At 41.8% G+C, this 16511-nt stretch overlaps 1 protein-coding gene across 8 annotated transcripts in view; it reads right to left on the minus strand.

The window, feature by feature from the left end:
* Positions 1 to 16511, minus strand: part of PLCB4 (phospholipase C beta 4) — a 412481-nt gene that overhangs the window by 55375 nt on the left and 340595 nt on the right. For 6 of the 8 annotated variants that reach the window (XM_045086008.1, XM_045086005.1, XM_045086006.1 and 3 more), the window contains 6 exons: positions 12499 to 12599; positions 9313 to 9348; positions 6899 to 7040; positions 5205 to 5289; positions 4753 to 4877; positions 2809 to 2860 (listed from right to left, as the gene is read on the minus strand). In XM_045086008.1, coding sequence (XP_044941943.1) covers positions 2809 to 2860; positions 4753 to 4877; positions 5205 to 5289; positions 6899 to 7040; positions 9313 to 9348; positions 12499 to 12599 — 541 coding nt within the window. The remainder of the gene's footprint in view (positions 1 to 2808; positions 2861 to 4752; positions 4878 to 5204; positions 5290 to 6898; positions 7041 to 9312; positions 9349 to 12498; positions 12600 to 16511) is intronic. The other 2 variants (XM_045086009.1, XM_045086007.1) reach the window with 1 other exon arrangement.

The raw sequence follows: 16511 nt of genomic DNA on the forward strand, positions 1-16511 counted from the left end.
CTCCACTATCTTCTCTACCAGCAGGAAAGCAAAATGGCTGATTGTAACTATAAGACCGTCATGGATTTCAAGACACATTTCACCCTGAGAAAGTTCTACAAAAAGTATGCATCTTTGGATCCTAAAACATCCTACTATGTTGGTCTCAGCCAGGCCAATTTCCTCTGAAAGTATGCGGACTTAAGAAATTAACTTGCTCTGTCTTGTTTCCTTGGGAATGATACAAATGCCTTCCATTTTTATACCTTTAGAAAGGAGTCTGTCATGAACTACCACTCACTTTCCTACTGAAAACCACACTTACTGAGCTCAGGGGCACAGCCTTCCAAAAGATCAGGCTGGAGAGCAGACAGGGAGTCCCGGGCAGGTTCCCAGTGTTTTGTTAGCATTGGTGGATTCAGAGGGTGTGCATGTGCTATGCAACACTGCTGTTCCCTATACAACCACTACCGTTTGCCACCCTAAGCCTTGAACGGTTCAGAAGACCTCTGTACGGACACCCAGCCCTCAGACACGCCAACAAGGAGTGTTTAACAAGTCCCTGCAGGTGGGTGGGTGAATGACAAAGGCAACATAGGGAAAGCCAGAGCATCCTGGATGCCCTTGCTCCAAGGAAATACCCCTGCGTGGCCAGCCCCATATCTACCAGCTAGGACCGCTCCATCGCCGAGAGTGATGGGGTCCAGAAACACACAACTGAGGAAGACTTCTTCCCTCTTCCCTGTCAGTAACACACTCTGTCTCCGGGAGGGGAAAGGGAAGGACGGGGGATGTTGACACATGACGGAGCATGACTGTCAATGGCTCTTCAAGGCGGGACGCCCCACTGAACAATCCTGTTTTTCTAGCCCCTCTGGTGGGATGTCGGGTTTTGGTCACATCACTCCAACACTTCAGCATGGAATTTGGGCTCCAGCAGCACCGTGCTTGTCTGGGAAGGCATTTTAGAATATGCAGTGGTGCCTAAAGGGAGACACTGACCGTGTGATCCCAGACCAAACAGGAAGGGAAAGGAACAGAGGGCACGCATTCAGCTCCTGGTGGGACCTCTTGATCTGGCAACAGTCCCCCTCCCTGTGGAAGTACTGGCTGTCGGACAGCTGCGGCCAAGAGGGCAAACTTTAGTGTCACTGGGCCACAAGGAAGGCTCTGAGGAGGGAGCCCCGCAAGGGGTCGGGGTGTTTGGTATGAACCATGAGGGCTGGGCTTCAGTGTGAGCTGATGGATTGCCTCCATCAATTTACGTGCACCATCTCCTGGTGATGAACGCTGTGCCTTAAATACAACAGAGCTGTAAAGAATTCTAAAATGCAGGGGCACCTGGGTGGTTCAGTCCACTGAGCATCTGCGTTGGGCTCACGTCATGATCCTGGAGTACCAGGATCGAGTCTTGCATCAGGCTCCGTGCTCAGTGGGGAGCTGGCTTCTCTCTCTGCCCCTCCCCCTCACTCATGCTCTCCTCTCTCTCTCCCTCTTGCTCAAATAAATAAAGAAGATCTTTTTTCTTAAAAGATTTATTTATTTGACAGAGAGAGAGACAGTGAGAGAGGGAATATAAGCAGGGGAAGTGGGAGAGGAAGAAGCAGGCTTCCCGCTGAGCAGGGAGCCTGATGCGGGGCTCCATCCCAGGACTCTGGGATCATGACCTCAGCAGAAGGCAGACACTTAATGACTGAACCACCCAGGTACCCCAATAAATAAAATATTTGAAAAAATAATTCTAAAAATGTGTATTTGGCAGTTTTCTTTTGAATTACATAGTTTTTACTTCTTTCTGTAATTGACATATAACACATTAGTTTATGGTGTAAGACTTTGATTTCTCTCAAAGCACACAGCAGAGGAAAACACAACATATGTGCCAGCGGATGCATGTGTGTGTGTGGGGTCACTCATGGGTAGAGGATACACGGGTAGAGAACCATCTGGCAGGGGGAAGAGGGACAAGTGTGCACTCTGAACGTGTGACTGCTGAAGAATGTTATTTTGGCTGGCTGTTCTTAGTGATAAAATTGAGGTATTCAACCAGGGAGGCCAAGAATTTCCTGACAGTAGTATTATGGATGGGATAGCACTCCACGGGATTAATTTAGAGGCTCCGGGACAGATGCATGGAGGGGGAAAAAAAAAAAATGGCCACACTGTATTTTTTCTCCACAGAATTTAACTTCACATTTTCACTTAACCTTTCTGTGTTGTGTTCCACGTTACAAAATTAGGAAATCAACATTTCTTATTTCACTCCTTGGTTCACAGACGTTAAAGAACGCCCGTTCAGTCAACTAGAACAATATTCATAGCATTATTTTTTGATAACCGCTCTTTACAAGACATGCAAAAGAATCAAGACAGGACAAAGCTTTCTTTCTAGGGGTTTTACATTCAAATTGACTTTCATAACTTCCTTCCATACTAAATCAACTTCATTCCTCTGTGTGTCTTAGGGAAAATACACATACTTATTATCCATGTTTCCAGTTAATGTCCAAATGAGCAGGGATCATTATTTGTCGTAGCTATAAAAACCTCCACTCTTGAATTTAAAGCAAGGGAATTAAACTCGAGTGTGTATGATAAACTGCTTAACTTATGGTTCAATTTTTAGGGGGATAATTCTGCTTAATAAACTGGGTGGATGAAAAACGTATACTTACAAATACAATCTATCTAGGGATTTCAATTGTTTCTATCCCATCCCTCAAACTCAGCTTAAATTGAGCAGCCCCTAATTAAAAATGACACAGTTTCCTTACAGCTGTAGTATGGGTTCAGGAACACAGTGACAACAGTTTAAATCATATTACTCACCCGCATGATCCATTATACTCAAATTTTCCCTGATTCAATTGCATCGCTAAATCTGTCAAGAGACAAAAATAATTTAGCATCTCATCTCCGTGCATAAAGAAGACCACAATGGGTGATTTTAAACAATGGAAGTCACATACAGATCCTAGGCTGAAAGGTCTTTTTTAACATTTCAAGTTACGTCTGGGTCTGTTGAGCACACACAATCCTCTTCCCTGTTGAAATCATCTGTGCTTAAGTCAAACATAAAATGTGTTTTCATAAAGATCATGCTAGAATTGCATTAAAAATTGGATTCAACATATGAGTCAAAGGATTGTCCAATCAGTGTTGAGGGTATAGGTGTCCAACGGGGAGAGAATGTGCCTTACGGTCACAGAGGAAGGATCGGCCGCGGGTATTCCAGGAAGGTCATAGGAATACAAACTCAATTAAAAGCAATAAAAAATAATCCAGATAGTATCATGGAAAAATTAGTGGCTTGCACCTACTTTTAAACCTAGGGAGAATTCTTCTAGTGGTGTCTATGTTGGCAGGGCATGGCTTGGGATTTTTCTCTCACAAGTGGACACAATCTTCCCTTTTTTCATTAGCAAAACAAAACAAAACAAACAAGCTAGTAGATTATTTTTTCCCTTCTTCAGCATGTTGTGGTTGATCCTAATGTTATAGAATAAAACACATGATGACCTTGTGAATAAACTGGTTTAGGATAATTTAATCCATATAACGGACTGACAACTGAAAATACTACTTGACCTTCCCTACCCCCCCACCCCTGCTTTTTTTTTAAAAAGTAAAAGCAGCGTTCTATTTTATTTGGTTTCTGCTAGAAATACTATGGGCTTGTACTGATATCTGGTCGTAGTTCAGTATAGCAAGGACTGATGGGGATGTTGTGCAGACATTTGACCCCAGCTTCCGGTCCCTGAGAAGTCGTCACCAATGGCAGGGAAGTATCGAGCCCACGTTTATGGCAAAGGGATGGAAGTCAAGAGAACTTTTGGTCAGGCCAGATAATAGAAAACAAGGTGGATAGAAACTCTCAAAGTATGGTGGATGGACTAGAAAAGGAAAAGGCCCCCCCAAACCAGGAAACGTGGGGGGCACCCCCTTATATAGCAAAGGACTGAACAAGAAAATCTTTTTGTTTTGCCAACTTTAAGGACCAGGCTATGGGATTAACCACAGCATGTGAATGGTTTTGTGGCATATTTCTTACCTCTTTTAGGTAAACAACTAGAGCCCAGAATTTTTCTACCTCTGATCTTAAAATTGTCATACTTGGCTCTTAAGTAGACTTCAAAAACTTGAAAAACATTGTTCATGCACTTTAAAAATTCACTCCTCTCCTTCCAAGGAGGGGGAAAGATCATATATTGGAAGCCTGCCTTTGAACACACTTTGGAGGACCAAGTTGTGGATTAGTACCTCTAAGAATATATAAATCCTTACACACTATTTTAGTGGAGTTTACTCTTGAATATTCTGTACTTTTATGATGAGATGCTGTGTTATTGATACCTGCTGAATGTTAACAGGGAGAAGGGTACTTTCTAAAGGAGAAATGAGTCATAGTCCTGATAGAGATACTCAGATTTTTTTTCATTTAATTCTGTCTCTGGAAAAGAAGACAAGTTTGATCCGAAAAGAAGAAAAATTAAAAATATTTTGGAAAGGGGGACAATGTTTGGCAGATTAGTTGTGGTATTTATGAAAGGAAATTCAATTTAAATCAAAATATTTTGTCTTCCACCCTTTACAGGGCTCTATTTTTTGTGTTTCGTATCTCACCATTACATAAATCCAACATCACATTGTTTTGCCATATGTCTCATTCCTTTAAAAAAAAAAAAATGCCCACGGCCAACGGATGGCAATGGTTGGCACTGTCCTGTCAAAGTGTTCTCCTGGAATTTGAGGTCACTGGACATTGGTTCCTACCTGGGGTTTGATAGTTGAGCGAAACCATCTGGCAGCCAGCATTCCAGAAAATCTGAGGCATGTAATTACTGGAATCGACCCGGCCTCCCTTGGGGTAAATGCGGCTCATTTGCCGTTTGTTATAACTGTGTAACTTATTAAGGAGAATGAGGGGAGAAAAAAGAGCATTCCAGAAGTAATAAATACACAACAAAGGCTAGACCGACAATGACAAACACGAAGCTAACAGAGAGGAAATTTCACATGTATGAGTGAGGCTGAGGAGAAAAACCAGAGTTCACTGTGTAAACAATTCACATTTGGGCAGGTTTTCACAGTTGCTGTGGTCTTTCACACATACTATTTTATTAGCTCGACAACCACAATTATCTCTTCGCCATTTATCTGTTTCAGAGACTCCCGCCAAACTTAAAGGGCACTGGCCGTTTACTCCATTCACTACGTAAGGATACTTCACAAATTCAATGGCGTGCGTCTTCAAGTAGCCCAGGCCGACGGACTCATTAAAAGAAGACATGTTATAATGAATATTGCGCTCTGTAAAGAAAAATAAAGATGCACTCAGCAACGCTTCCATCCAACCTTATGGAAAGACAAGCAATAAATGTAATTACATCTCAAATCATGAGGCTTTGGAGGCAGGTGTTCCATTATGTTATCAGTACTGCCTACGTTCATTAATGTCCTGGGGCTAGAGACAGCTGACTTAAATAGTGATGGATTAAATCTGGAGTCATGAAACAAATTATGTGTAGATGGCCCTCACAGCCACCCCCCAAGATATGTCTATTTGATGACTAGGGTGGCTTCTCCAGCCCAAAAATGATTATGAAAATTTAAAAATCCTGTGGATATTTCTGGAGGTCTGCTTTTGATCAAAAGGGGTCTTCGTGAAGATCCAAGCTAACAGGATCCAACGGTAGGTTAAAAAGATTATCCACCATGACCAGGTGGGATTTATCCATGGGATGCAAGGGTGGTGCAACATTCGCAAATCAATCAATGTGATAGAACAAATCAGTAAGAGAAGAGAGAAGAACCACATGGTCTTCTCAATTGATGCAGAAAAAGCATTTGACAAGATACAGCATCTGTTCCTGATTAAAACAATTCATAGTATAGGGATAGAGGGAACATTCCTCAATTTCATAAAATCTGTCTATGAAAAACCCACAACAAATACCATCCTCATGGGGAAAAGCTGACAGTCTTCCCTTTGAGATTAGGAACATGACAAGGATGTCCACTCTCACCGCTGTTGTTCAACATAGTACTAGAAGTGCTAGCAACAGCAATCAGACAATACAAAGAAATAAAAGGTATTCAAATTGGCAAAGAAGAAGTCAAACGCTCTCTCTTTGAAGATGACATGATACTTTATATGGAAAACCCAAAAGACTCCACCCCCAAACTACTAGAACTCAGGAACTCAGTAATATGGCAGGATACAAAATCAATGCACAGAAATCAGTTGCTTTGCAATGTGGATGGAACTAGAGGATATTATACTGAGCGAAATAAGTCAATCAGAGAAAGACAATTATCATATGATCTCTCTGATATGAGGAAGTTGAGAGACAACGTGGGGGGATTGGGGGGTAGGAAGAGAATAAATGAAACAAGACAGGATCAGGAGGGAGACAAACCATAAGAGACTCTTAGTCTCTCACAAAACAAACTGAGGGTTGCTGGGGGGAGCATGGTCGGGAGAAGGTGGTTGGGTTATGGACATTGAGGAAGGTATGTGCTATGGTGAGTGCTGTGAAGTGTGTAAACCTGGCAATTCACAGACCTGTACCCCTGGGGCTAATAATACATTATACGTTAATAAAAAAATAAAAAATTATTTTAAAAAAAAAATCAGTTGCTTTCTTACACACAGGAAGATCCATGGAACGCAAGAGGCAACACTAAGAAATCTGCAGTACCTCAGAGCCACCCTGTGGACAATGTGGGGAATGGCAAAGCAATCTTGAAGCATACCAAGGACAGGAGGCTACAGGCACAGTCTGTGACACAAAACACAGTGAGGAGGAAAGGGGCTGTGCTCAGGAAAGAAAATGGCGACGAGTCAGAGCACAGCTCAGCGGCATGACAGAAGAGAAGCAGACCAAAAAAGGCAATAGAATTTAACCTTTGGTGTTACCTTCAGCCACATGGAAACCTTGAAACTTTACGGGTTGTGCATAGTTGATCATTGTAGACAAATACGGATGGATGTTAGTGGTAGCACCTACATATTTATAAGACGCCATCCATGCCTGTTCGTCTTCCACGGTCACCAGGCCCTATGGAGCACAATGAAAGGAATACACGTGTTGAGGACTCAGGTGAGACAGAAACCTGCTACAGATGTCCTCGCGAAAGACGACCTGCACGCACAAACTGAAAGAGAAAGACCTTTTCTTCCTCCATTTTGCTACAGGATAATTTTAAAAGCGCCTGTCTATGGTGCCTGCCTGGTTCAGTCAGGAGTCAGGAGAGCAAGAGACTCTTGGTCTCAGGGTCCTAAGATTGAGCCACACGTTGGGCCTGGAACATACTTTAAAAAAAAAAAAAAAAAAAGGTTCATGTCATCATAGCCTCTAATAATATAAAAGGAGATAGTAATAAAATATAAGGTTTCTCTCTTACATTTTTCTAAGATTGCCAGAGGACTTTAAAGGAAAGTATACTGAGGTTCATAGCAATCTATGGAAATATGTAGCAAGTATTACCATTTACAATCTCAAAAACTGTGGCACAAAATGGAAAAACAACTTGTGTTTTTTTTTTAGTGAGTCTCGGGGGGGAGGCCCAAGTATTTCCTTTTCAACTAGTTCCTAAGTGGTAATCACGTGGCTGGTTCGGGGACCATACTTTGCTTAACACTGGTTTAGAATTTAAGCCACATATATAAGTAGTCTATGGTACTTTTTAAAAAAGCTTATTCTAAAAATAGTCTGATAAACCACTACCGAGGACATGTCAAAATTGCATTATTTTACATAGAGGTAAATTGTTTTGGTAAATTGGAAAGAAATAAACAACAAAAACAATTCCTTCAAAAATGATCCACATTTTGTTGAGAGCTAGCTCTGAAAACCTGATGAAGACTCACTTTATCAGAAAACTCAGAGGATGAGGTCCAAGAATTCATGTTCTAATATGCCCCCCAGGGGATTCTGACACACTCGGAAGTTGTTTTTCCACTTTGTGCCACAGTTTCCTGCATCGACTGATACAGGCGGATGAACTACTTACTTAGTCCATTCCTATGGACTAGTCACAGGAATGGACTAGTGAGAAAAGTGGTCAGATTATTTTATCTGATGATTTAACAATCTGAGCATTCCAAATCCTCAAATTGATTTCACCAATAAAAGCCTGAGATAAATAATCAAATAATGTAACTTGTTTTCATGTTTAGTCATTTCTTTCTATGTCCCATCCACCCAAACAAGGACAGAGGCCGTGTGACTCCTTTCTTGGGTATCTAATGATGGTAAGTAACACCAGGACCCTGTGTTGGGCAGTGGGCTGAATTCCTGCTTGGACGACATCATTTCTGTTAGTAATGGATGACATCATTACTGTTAGTCATGTGGAGTAAGGGTGAGAGTCCCACCCACTGACCATGGGAGAAGACCGGGGCCTTGGGGATGAACGCGATTCAGTCGCAGCTATTCAGCTAATACACGGCAGTGACCAAACACTAACCTCTGCTGTGTTGACCTCAATATCCTCTGAAATTCTAGAAGAACAGTTCATGAACATGATGGGAGGGGACTGAGATCAGTCTTATCCAAACTTACTCTATACACAGTAAGAAGATAGGGTCTCACCCCAAATAAGATAGGGCCCCAAGACAGCCAGACATGATGTTCTCCAACTCCAAAGAATGGGGATCAAATCACAAGGCAAACTTTTGTCGACGCCTGCCACCAATCTCCCAACCATAACAAACCATTCGCATGGACTCAGAGAAACCACTGTGCTACCATGAAGAACATCAAAGAGGACAAAAGAAATAAAAAATGGAACTTGATTTATAATAAAGTCCATATCTAAGAACGCCAAATGGAAGTCCTAGAATGCAGGCAGTGTAAAATTAAATTAAATAATTAATTAATGATCTTTTAAAATGCCAGTATAGTCGGAAACAAGATCACCTTCCTAGTACGCTGGAACATCTGATGACCTATTAGGTCATTTTTATTTTCAAATTCGATGTGTTGGCGATTATGCACTCTTATTACAGAAATGAAATCTCTAATGCCAACTAAGTGTCTGACTGTACTAAACACTTATTTTCAGGAAAACCATCTTATTCACCTGCCTTCATTTTGTGATTTTTATCAGGACTTGCTTATTTCACCACTGTGAATAATTCTTTCTTTTGAAGACTCTTGCAATGAGATGCATTAAGCATGTGAATATGGTGAACAGTAAGCCTGACATTCCACGAGTTGAGGTGGGAGGGAGACAGGGTTAACATTTAGTACAAACTGTTCAATATTACTGGGGGCACATTTGGTATTCTGTCATGAAAGCAAACTACACAAGGAAATTATTTCTTACCTTTTTGTTGATTTCATGTTCAAGGTCATCTGAAGCCTAAATTAGAGAAAGACTAATTTGTTTACTTCTCTAAAGGGCAAAATTCCAAATTTACCAGCCATATATATGTAAATGTTTAAATAAATATGGGTAAGCTTGTTATTCTTTTTATTTGTGAAGGTGGAAAATTATTGATGACATAAAGCCATCAGCGAAATAAGGAGGAAAGATACAACAGCCTGACTTATGTACCAGAAAAATAAATCTTAATACTGTCTCCCCTCCTTTCTTGATAGTCTTTCCTATTTAGATGTTTCCTTACAGTAGATTAATTATTTCGTCATGGGGTTTGGGAAATCGTTTGATGTGGCCACCTCTCCTGATACATAAAGGGCAGGCAAGCACGAATGGTTACTTGATTCAACACTCATGTGTGGGTAGTGATAAAGGCTTTATGTGGTAAGGGAGCATCAAGGTAGGCACTGAGTCTTATTAGTAGGCATCCAAGAGTCTCAAAGTAGAGGCAATAGTCTCTATCAGAAGAGGGAGGGTGTAATCAAAGTGTTCCTTTGGGTTTGCTCTGCCAACACTCTCCCAATTTCAACTACTACCAAATGGATGCACCTACACCTTCAGCCACTGTCTTCAATGATTAAGAATCTTTGCCCCATCACATCACCATGAATACCATCCACTCTCCCCTTCTCCAGGAACTCACAGGCAGTTATGCCTTCTCTCCCTCTCGAAAGCCTAATCTCTCCCTCTCTACGGCCCCACTTCCAAAAGTTTGCAAACACACTCCAGATTCATTCCTTCTAAAAATAACACTCCCTTGACTTCTATGATTGCCATTACCCCCCAGCCTATTCCTTGCTTCCCTTTATAGCAAAACTTCTCAAAAGTATAGTCTCTACTCATTCACATCTGTCTGTTTCCGTGGCCCCCACCACACCCTTGCAACTTCTCTTTTCAAGGTCATCAGTGACCTCCATGTTGCCAGCCCTGGAAATCTGGAGTCTTCTTACTGAGTTAATCAACAGTAGTCAAACACCAACCACTTTGCCAGGGGCCAGGAGGTGGGAGAAATGGGGAGGTGTTGGTCCAGGGGGACACACGTCTAGGGATAAGAGTAGAACGTTCTGGGGATCTAACGAACAGAATGTTCATAGTTAACATTTTACTGCATACTTGAAAGTTACTCAGAGAGCAGATCTTAAATGTTCTCACCACATAAAACACACACACACACACACACACACACACACACAGGTAATTATGAGGCGATGGAGATGTTCACTTACCTTACTGAAATAATCATTTCAGAATATATACAGGTATCAAATCATTGCTTATGCACATTCAACTTACACAATGCTAAGTGTCAATTATATTTTAATTAAGCTGTGGGGGAGAATACCTCTCTTCTTGTCTTCCACCTGTTCTCTTGGCTTCCTTGATCTCATCGATTTCCATCCTACCTCTCGGGCCATATCTTGGCCATATCGCTGCCTCTTCCCATTGGTCATCTCAAATATTTCCATGGCTTTAAATCTCATCTCCTGAACTTCCAGTTTATATCTCTAGCCCCACCTCTCTTCTAGTTCTTCTAGTTCTAGATACAGGTGATGACGATGCTCACAATGGTGAAGATGAAAGTGATAACAGAGCAGCAGTAATGAAGGCCTTAATGGGAATGACCATGTGCTAGGTACCACCGGAGGAAGCTCTTTACATATTCTAGACCCATCGACTCTTCAAAATGGACCAGTGACGTAAACGCTATTTTCACCTTGCAGTAGAGAAAACCCAGGCACTGGGAGCTTCAGTTAACTTACCTGAGATTACACAGGTAGGAGGAAATGAAAGCAGGATCAGGGGTCAAGGCTATGCGTGCCTTAGTGGCAGTGCCCCGGAGTATCTCACAGCCCTCAAAGATCCTGTCCCGCTTGAGACACCGAGTTCTTCCTCTTCCAGTCTTCCCCACAGTCCACCCAGCTCCTCAGACTCAGAGGCAGAGAGTCATCTCGCTTCCCCTCTCCCGCTCACTTGCCCAAATTCAGTCCATCAGCAAGTTGGATCATTTTTGTTTCCTCAGTTGACCTTGAACCCACTCAGTCCTGTTTCTACTGTCCGGTTTAAGCCTCAGGGTCTGGCTGAGTGCAACAGCCTGGCCTAACCACTTTTCCTGCATTCTCTCTTATTCCCTTCTAACCAGTCGCCATATGGCAACCGTAGTGGTTTTTCAATAACCCCTATCAGGGTGCCCTGCTCCCTTCTTTGAACATTTTCAGGGGCTTCAGATTCCACTTACATTAACATCTGAGTCTTTCATAGTCGCTTCCGAATCCCATGCATCACCTAGCTGTTACCTGCCTGTATGATCTCATCTTGATTCCTCTGCCGCTCACTCAGCCCGCTCCATTCAGTGTCTCTGCTGCTGTTATACCATAACTGGGGCCCTTCCTCTCTTTCTGTGCATGGCTGATTCCTCTTTATCTTTGGGTTCTGGTTTCCTTATTCCTTCAACCTCGTGATTCTCCCTTTTAGTCCTCATTTTTACTTTCATAATAGCACTTATCACAAATTGTAATTACATAATTGATGGTTTGTCGTTGTTTCCTATTCTCGTCCAGTAAACTTCCATCAGTTTCCAATAAACTTCCATCATCTAAGCTCCAGGAGAGCAGAAACTAAGCCTGTTTTGACCTTTTAGGGTTGTTACAGCCTAGGCTATGCCTGGCACATAGCAGGTACATAACAGCCATTTTTCTTGGCTGGATGGAAATATGTTCATGTTTATTCTACATTAAGAGGGAGAGGAGATATCTAATCGGTAGGACTGGTTTTCTAACGAGGGCTTGCTTGGGATAATCAGGTAGGTCATTTTCCCAATGACTTCAACAGGCTGCTGTTATTGTCTTCCTATTCACCTAAAATAATGCAATAAATGATATTACTTAAAGGATATTGGAGAAATAGGTGGTGGCCAACAGTGAGGATGGCTAATGAGCCATTCAAATATCCTTTCTAACTTATTGCCCGTAGCTTGCATTAAGATATTGATTCTGGCCACCCAACCTAGAAGGGGAATTATAGGCTACTTTATTTTCCTGTGGTGGTCACATTTTTAAAATTTCATAACTATTAGCTACTACCTCTTCTTGACAGTCTTGGAAAAAAAAAAAAAAGGAATACTGAGACTCTGACCTTCTTGACACTATTTGCAACAGCCTCCTTGTGGCCCAAGTCATCAGCAGAAAGTTCGTTTCCAAATTTGTATTCGGGGTGAGCTTCCTCCTCTTGGTCAGCTGTGTGCAAGACAAAAGGAAAATCCATGAAGCCCAATTACTGCTCATCAGTCAGATCTTCAGAATCTTGAGTGGAGGGGAAGAAGGAAGCTAAATGAAGATGGGAACATTTAAACAGGCAAATTTTTTTTAAGTAAAAATTCTAACTAGCTCTCAAGTTCAAGGAGCACATCTTGTTAGCTGTTATTTCTTGCCCGTCTAGCATGATGTTGAACGCGCATGTTGCTTAATGCATTTTTCTTAAGTGAGTACTGATTTCCATCCCAGTACACTCACTGTAAAAATTAAAGCCTCAAGTACTCAGAAACAGTTGTGACTTTCAAAGGGTGTTATGATCTTCCCTGGGACTTAGGGAAAACACAAGGAAGGTATGAGAAGAGGAAAATACACTTGATCATTTTTAAAAAGAGATTAATGTGTATGTGAACATTATGGTTATAGTGACTTGTGACCGGGAGTGGTGAGACATAAAAGAGAAAGAGCTTGGAAAGACTAGACTGCACCTGTACACCACCTCTGAACCCTGGCTTAGGTTTCAGAGACTCTAGAATCATTCCTAGGGCTCATGCTAACTGAGAGGCTGGAAATGGGTGCTAGATAAAGCTGATGGCCCAGGAGCATGGCCCAGGCTGTGAAAGGAGGTACAGAAGCACCAGTCCAGTCCAGAAAGTGACAAGAACTGTGGTATCTTCCTGAGGCTGGTATCCTCCCAAGGCTGTCAGTGGAAAAAAGAAATCCACTAGAAAATGACACATGTTGGTGTGAGATCTGGATTCCCATGATTCCGTATTCTGCAAAAAACTCCCAGGTTAGGAATCTGCCTAAAAACTTGTCAGGACCAGGAGAAACCCACAGGCCTCTGGTCAAGGCTAACATAAATCAACACTGTCACAACACAGGGCTTGAGGGACCCCTACTGGAAAAAACAGTGAAATAATTTCTGACTATGGACTCCTGACAGTGGGAAGCAGACCCTTAAGAAGTGGTGTTGTGAGTGTGTGTGTGTGTTTTAAGCACATTTAAAATGTGTAAACAACTCAAGAATAAGATTTCATCACTTCTAAGATGCATTTTTTTCACATAGTACTATTTCTGATGTTGTAACGTGTTCTTCTAATCGATGCTGTTTTACAATTACTTGGAAGCAGTTTTCTTTCCTAGTCATTATAAAATAATGTCCTTCAACTGATGGTGTCTTAGATCTGGAATTCCTTGAGGGATTGCTTTTTGCAAAGTGTTATTCCAGACATGGAAACAAAAGTGAGGCAAGATAGACAGACACCCTCCTGTTTTGAAACTGGTATTCTGATGGGTGGATGAGTGGAAGTAGATGATTACAAAGAGAAAAAAAAAAGTAGCTCATATAGGCCTTTGGCAGGAAAAAAAGGAATTAAGGAGCTGGAATAGGTCTTTAAAAAATCTAGCCCAGTGTGTCTACTTTATAGATTAGGAAATCGATCCGGAAATATGATTTACAAATCCAAGGTCACAGAGGAAGATATGGACCTAGATTTCCCTGGATTCTTAGCACAATGCTCTTAACATGACACTGAGTTTGCATGGACTCATGCAAACAGGTTACAGTCTGTAACCGAGATTTTGAAACTTCCCACCATTACTAGTATATTTCCAGTTCATATATCTTTTAGTCTAACCTGGCCAGCCAGATATAAACTACTTGACGTCAAGGAACGTGCCCCATACAAGTAGTAGAGACTTGACTTTAAAAAAGGGAGTGTCTGGGTGGCTCAGTCGGTTAAGTGTCTGACTCTGGGTTGGGTTCAGATCCTGATCTTGGGGTTCTGAGACCGAGCCCTGCATCGGGGTCCACACTCAACATGGAGTCTGCTTGTCCCTCTCCCTCTGTTCCCCCACCTCTCTCTCATGCTCTCTCAAGTGTGTGCTCCCTCTCAAATAAATACTCTTTTAAAAAGAAGAAGAGTTGTATGAATGGATGCTGCCATTCCTTGATTGTGCAAAGGTGCAGAGACACACCCACAACCACATATAGTTTTGGCACTCCCCACTGCTTGTCACACAGTCCTGGAAGCCACGTGTCCTCTGGGATCTAAATCCTGCCCAAGGAACGGGCACCTGCTTTCATTGTCTAAGGGCCTTTTCTGTTTTCTATAGCCTCCAGGCAGGGCTAATCTTTCAAGTTATGCTTGGTTTCCTCTTACCTACTGGGCTGAAGTATTTAAATTAGAGACTCTTGTCATTCAGCTATAGTAGGATCATACAGTGACACTGGGGTAATTATAGCCAACTGGTCGACCAGAATTAAGCCAGGCATCATCAAAGGAACCTAAGAATATGTAACTGGTATAGCAGAAACCTGTATACCCTTGAACATAAATTCAAGTGGATGATTTTGTCCTCTCAGCTAATTTCCTTCATGTATGCTATCCCACATGATTACTTCTGTCCACACTGAACAACATGGAGCCACCAGAGCCAAAGATTTTGTAGGAATAATGAGCATACGCATAAAAGGTGGGAAGTACCCTTAAGGATGATAAATGGAATCATATTGACCCTCATCTTTGATTAGTGTGTGTTCAAGAAATTTTACATCTTTGACTTTCATCAGTTACATTTTTTTTTTCTAAAAAATATTTTTAATAACAATTTTGCATATTTGTGTTCTCTTGGTATTCCTGTATATTAGACGGGCAGTATTGTAAGGCACGAAAGCTCTTGAACCTGGAGTCAGACAATTCTGGGACTGACTCTTAGTGCCATTGTTCACCAGCTGTGGGGACATGTGCAGACTATGTTTACCTCTCAGACTTCCACTTCCTTTACTTGAAAATTGAATGTAACGATACCTGTTTCATTGGGCCATAGAAAGATTACATGGTAATGTAAACGGCTTCCTTCACAGTTAGTACATCAACAGCGGTTGCGGTTCATATTACTATTATTTTCCTTGCTAATTTAGTCCAGTATTCTGCAGTTTGTTTTACTGGATTGTAGGATTTAGAAATGTCTAAAATGTTTTCGACTACCATCTGTATAACTTAACCTAAGTTAAGGAACTGATTTTACATAATATTCATCTTTTCAAATTTTAGAAGTATTTTATTAACCTTTTCAAATAATATTCTTTTCAAGATTTTATTCTGAAATCATGTTCAGGTTTATTATTTGCGAAAAAAACAAACAACCAACCAAAACGTGAAATAATAGGGCAGCGTAGTTGACAGCATTTTCCAAACACAGCTCCAAGAATACCTGCTCTCCTACGTGTACTTCTAGAATGTGATCTTGCCCCTCACCCACTACCCTCGAAGCTGGGCGGGCCTTAATTTTGTTTTGATGAATGAAATATACAGGCAATGATGATGGGCCAGTTCTGGGCATCGTTCTTAAAGTAGTTTAGCAGCTTCTGCATTCTGCCTCTTGGAAGACTGGCTTTCACGGTGTGCCATCTAGAACCTTGGCCATCATGCTGTGAGAAGCCCAAGCCACATGGAAAGGACAAAGGGAGGAGTTCTGGCCCTCGACCCTGCTGAGCTCCCCATAACAAATGCCAGCCACAGGAGTGGGCCATTTGGGACATCTGGCCCGACTGAACCGTCAGATGCCTCCAGCTCTGGATGTCATCTGCCTGCAAATGCATGAGAAGCTTAAGGGAAAATCATCAGTGTGAGCCCAGATGTCCCCACAGAACTATGGGAGAAAGTAATAATGTGCTATTTAAAAGCCTCTAGATTTTGGGGTGGTTTGTTACCTAGTAATAGAAAATTATAACAGTCACCAATTAAATAATTCCAGGTATCTTTGCCTTCTTGGACACTCACTGCCATATACAACATATGAAAGTCAGTCAGTATTTGTGTTCTCTGGGAGTGGGGTTGAACCCCTGGTTTGGACACACAACACACACTATCCCAGTGAAGTCTGTTTCAC

Source organism: Mustela putorius, unplaced genomic scaffold (assembly GCF_011764305.1).
Source record: "Mustela putorius furo isolate JIRA1106 unplaced genomic scaffold, ASM1176430v1.1 tig00000874_pilon_pilon_pilon, whole genome shotgun sequence".
Lineage (NCBI taxonomy): Eukaryota > Metazoa > Chordata > Mammalia > Carnivora > Mustelidae > Mustela > Mustela putorius.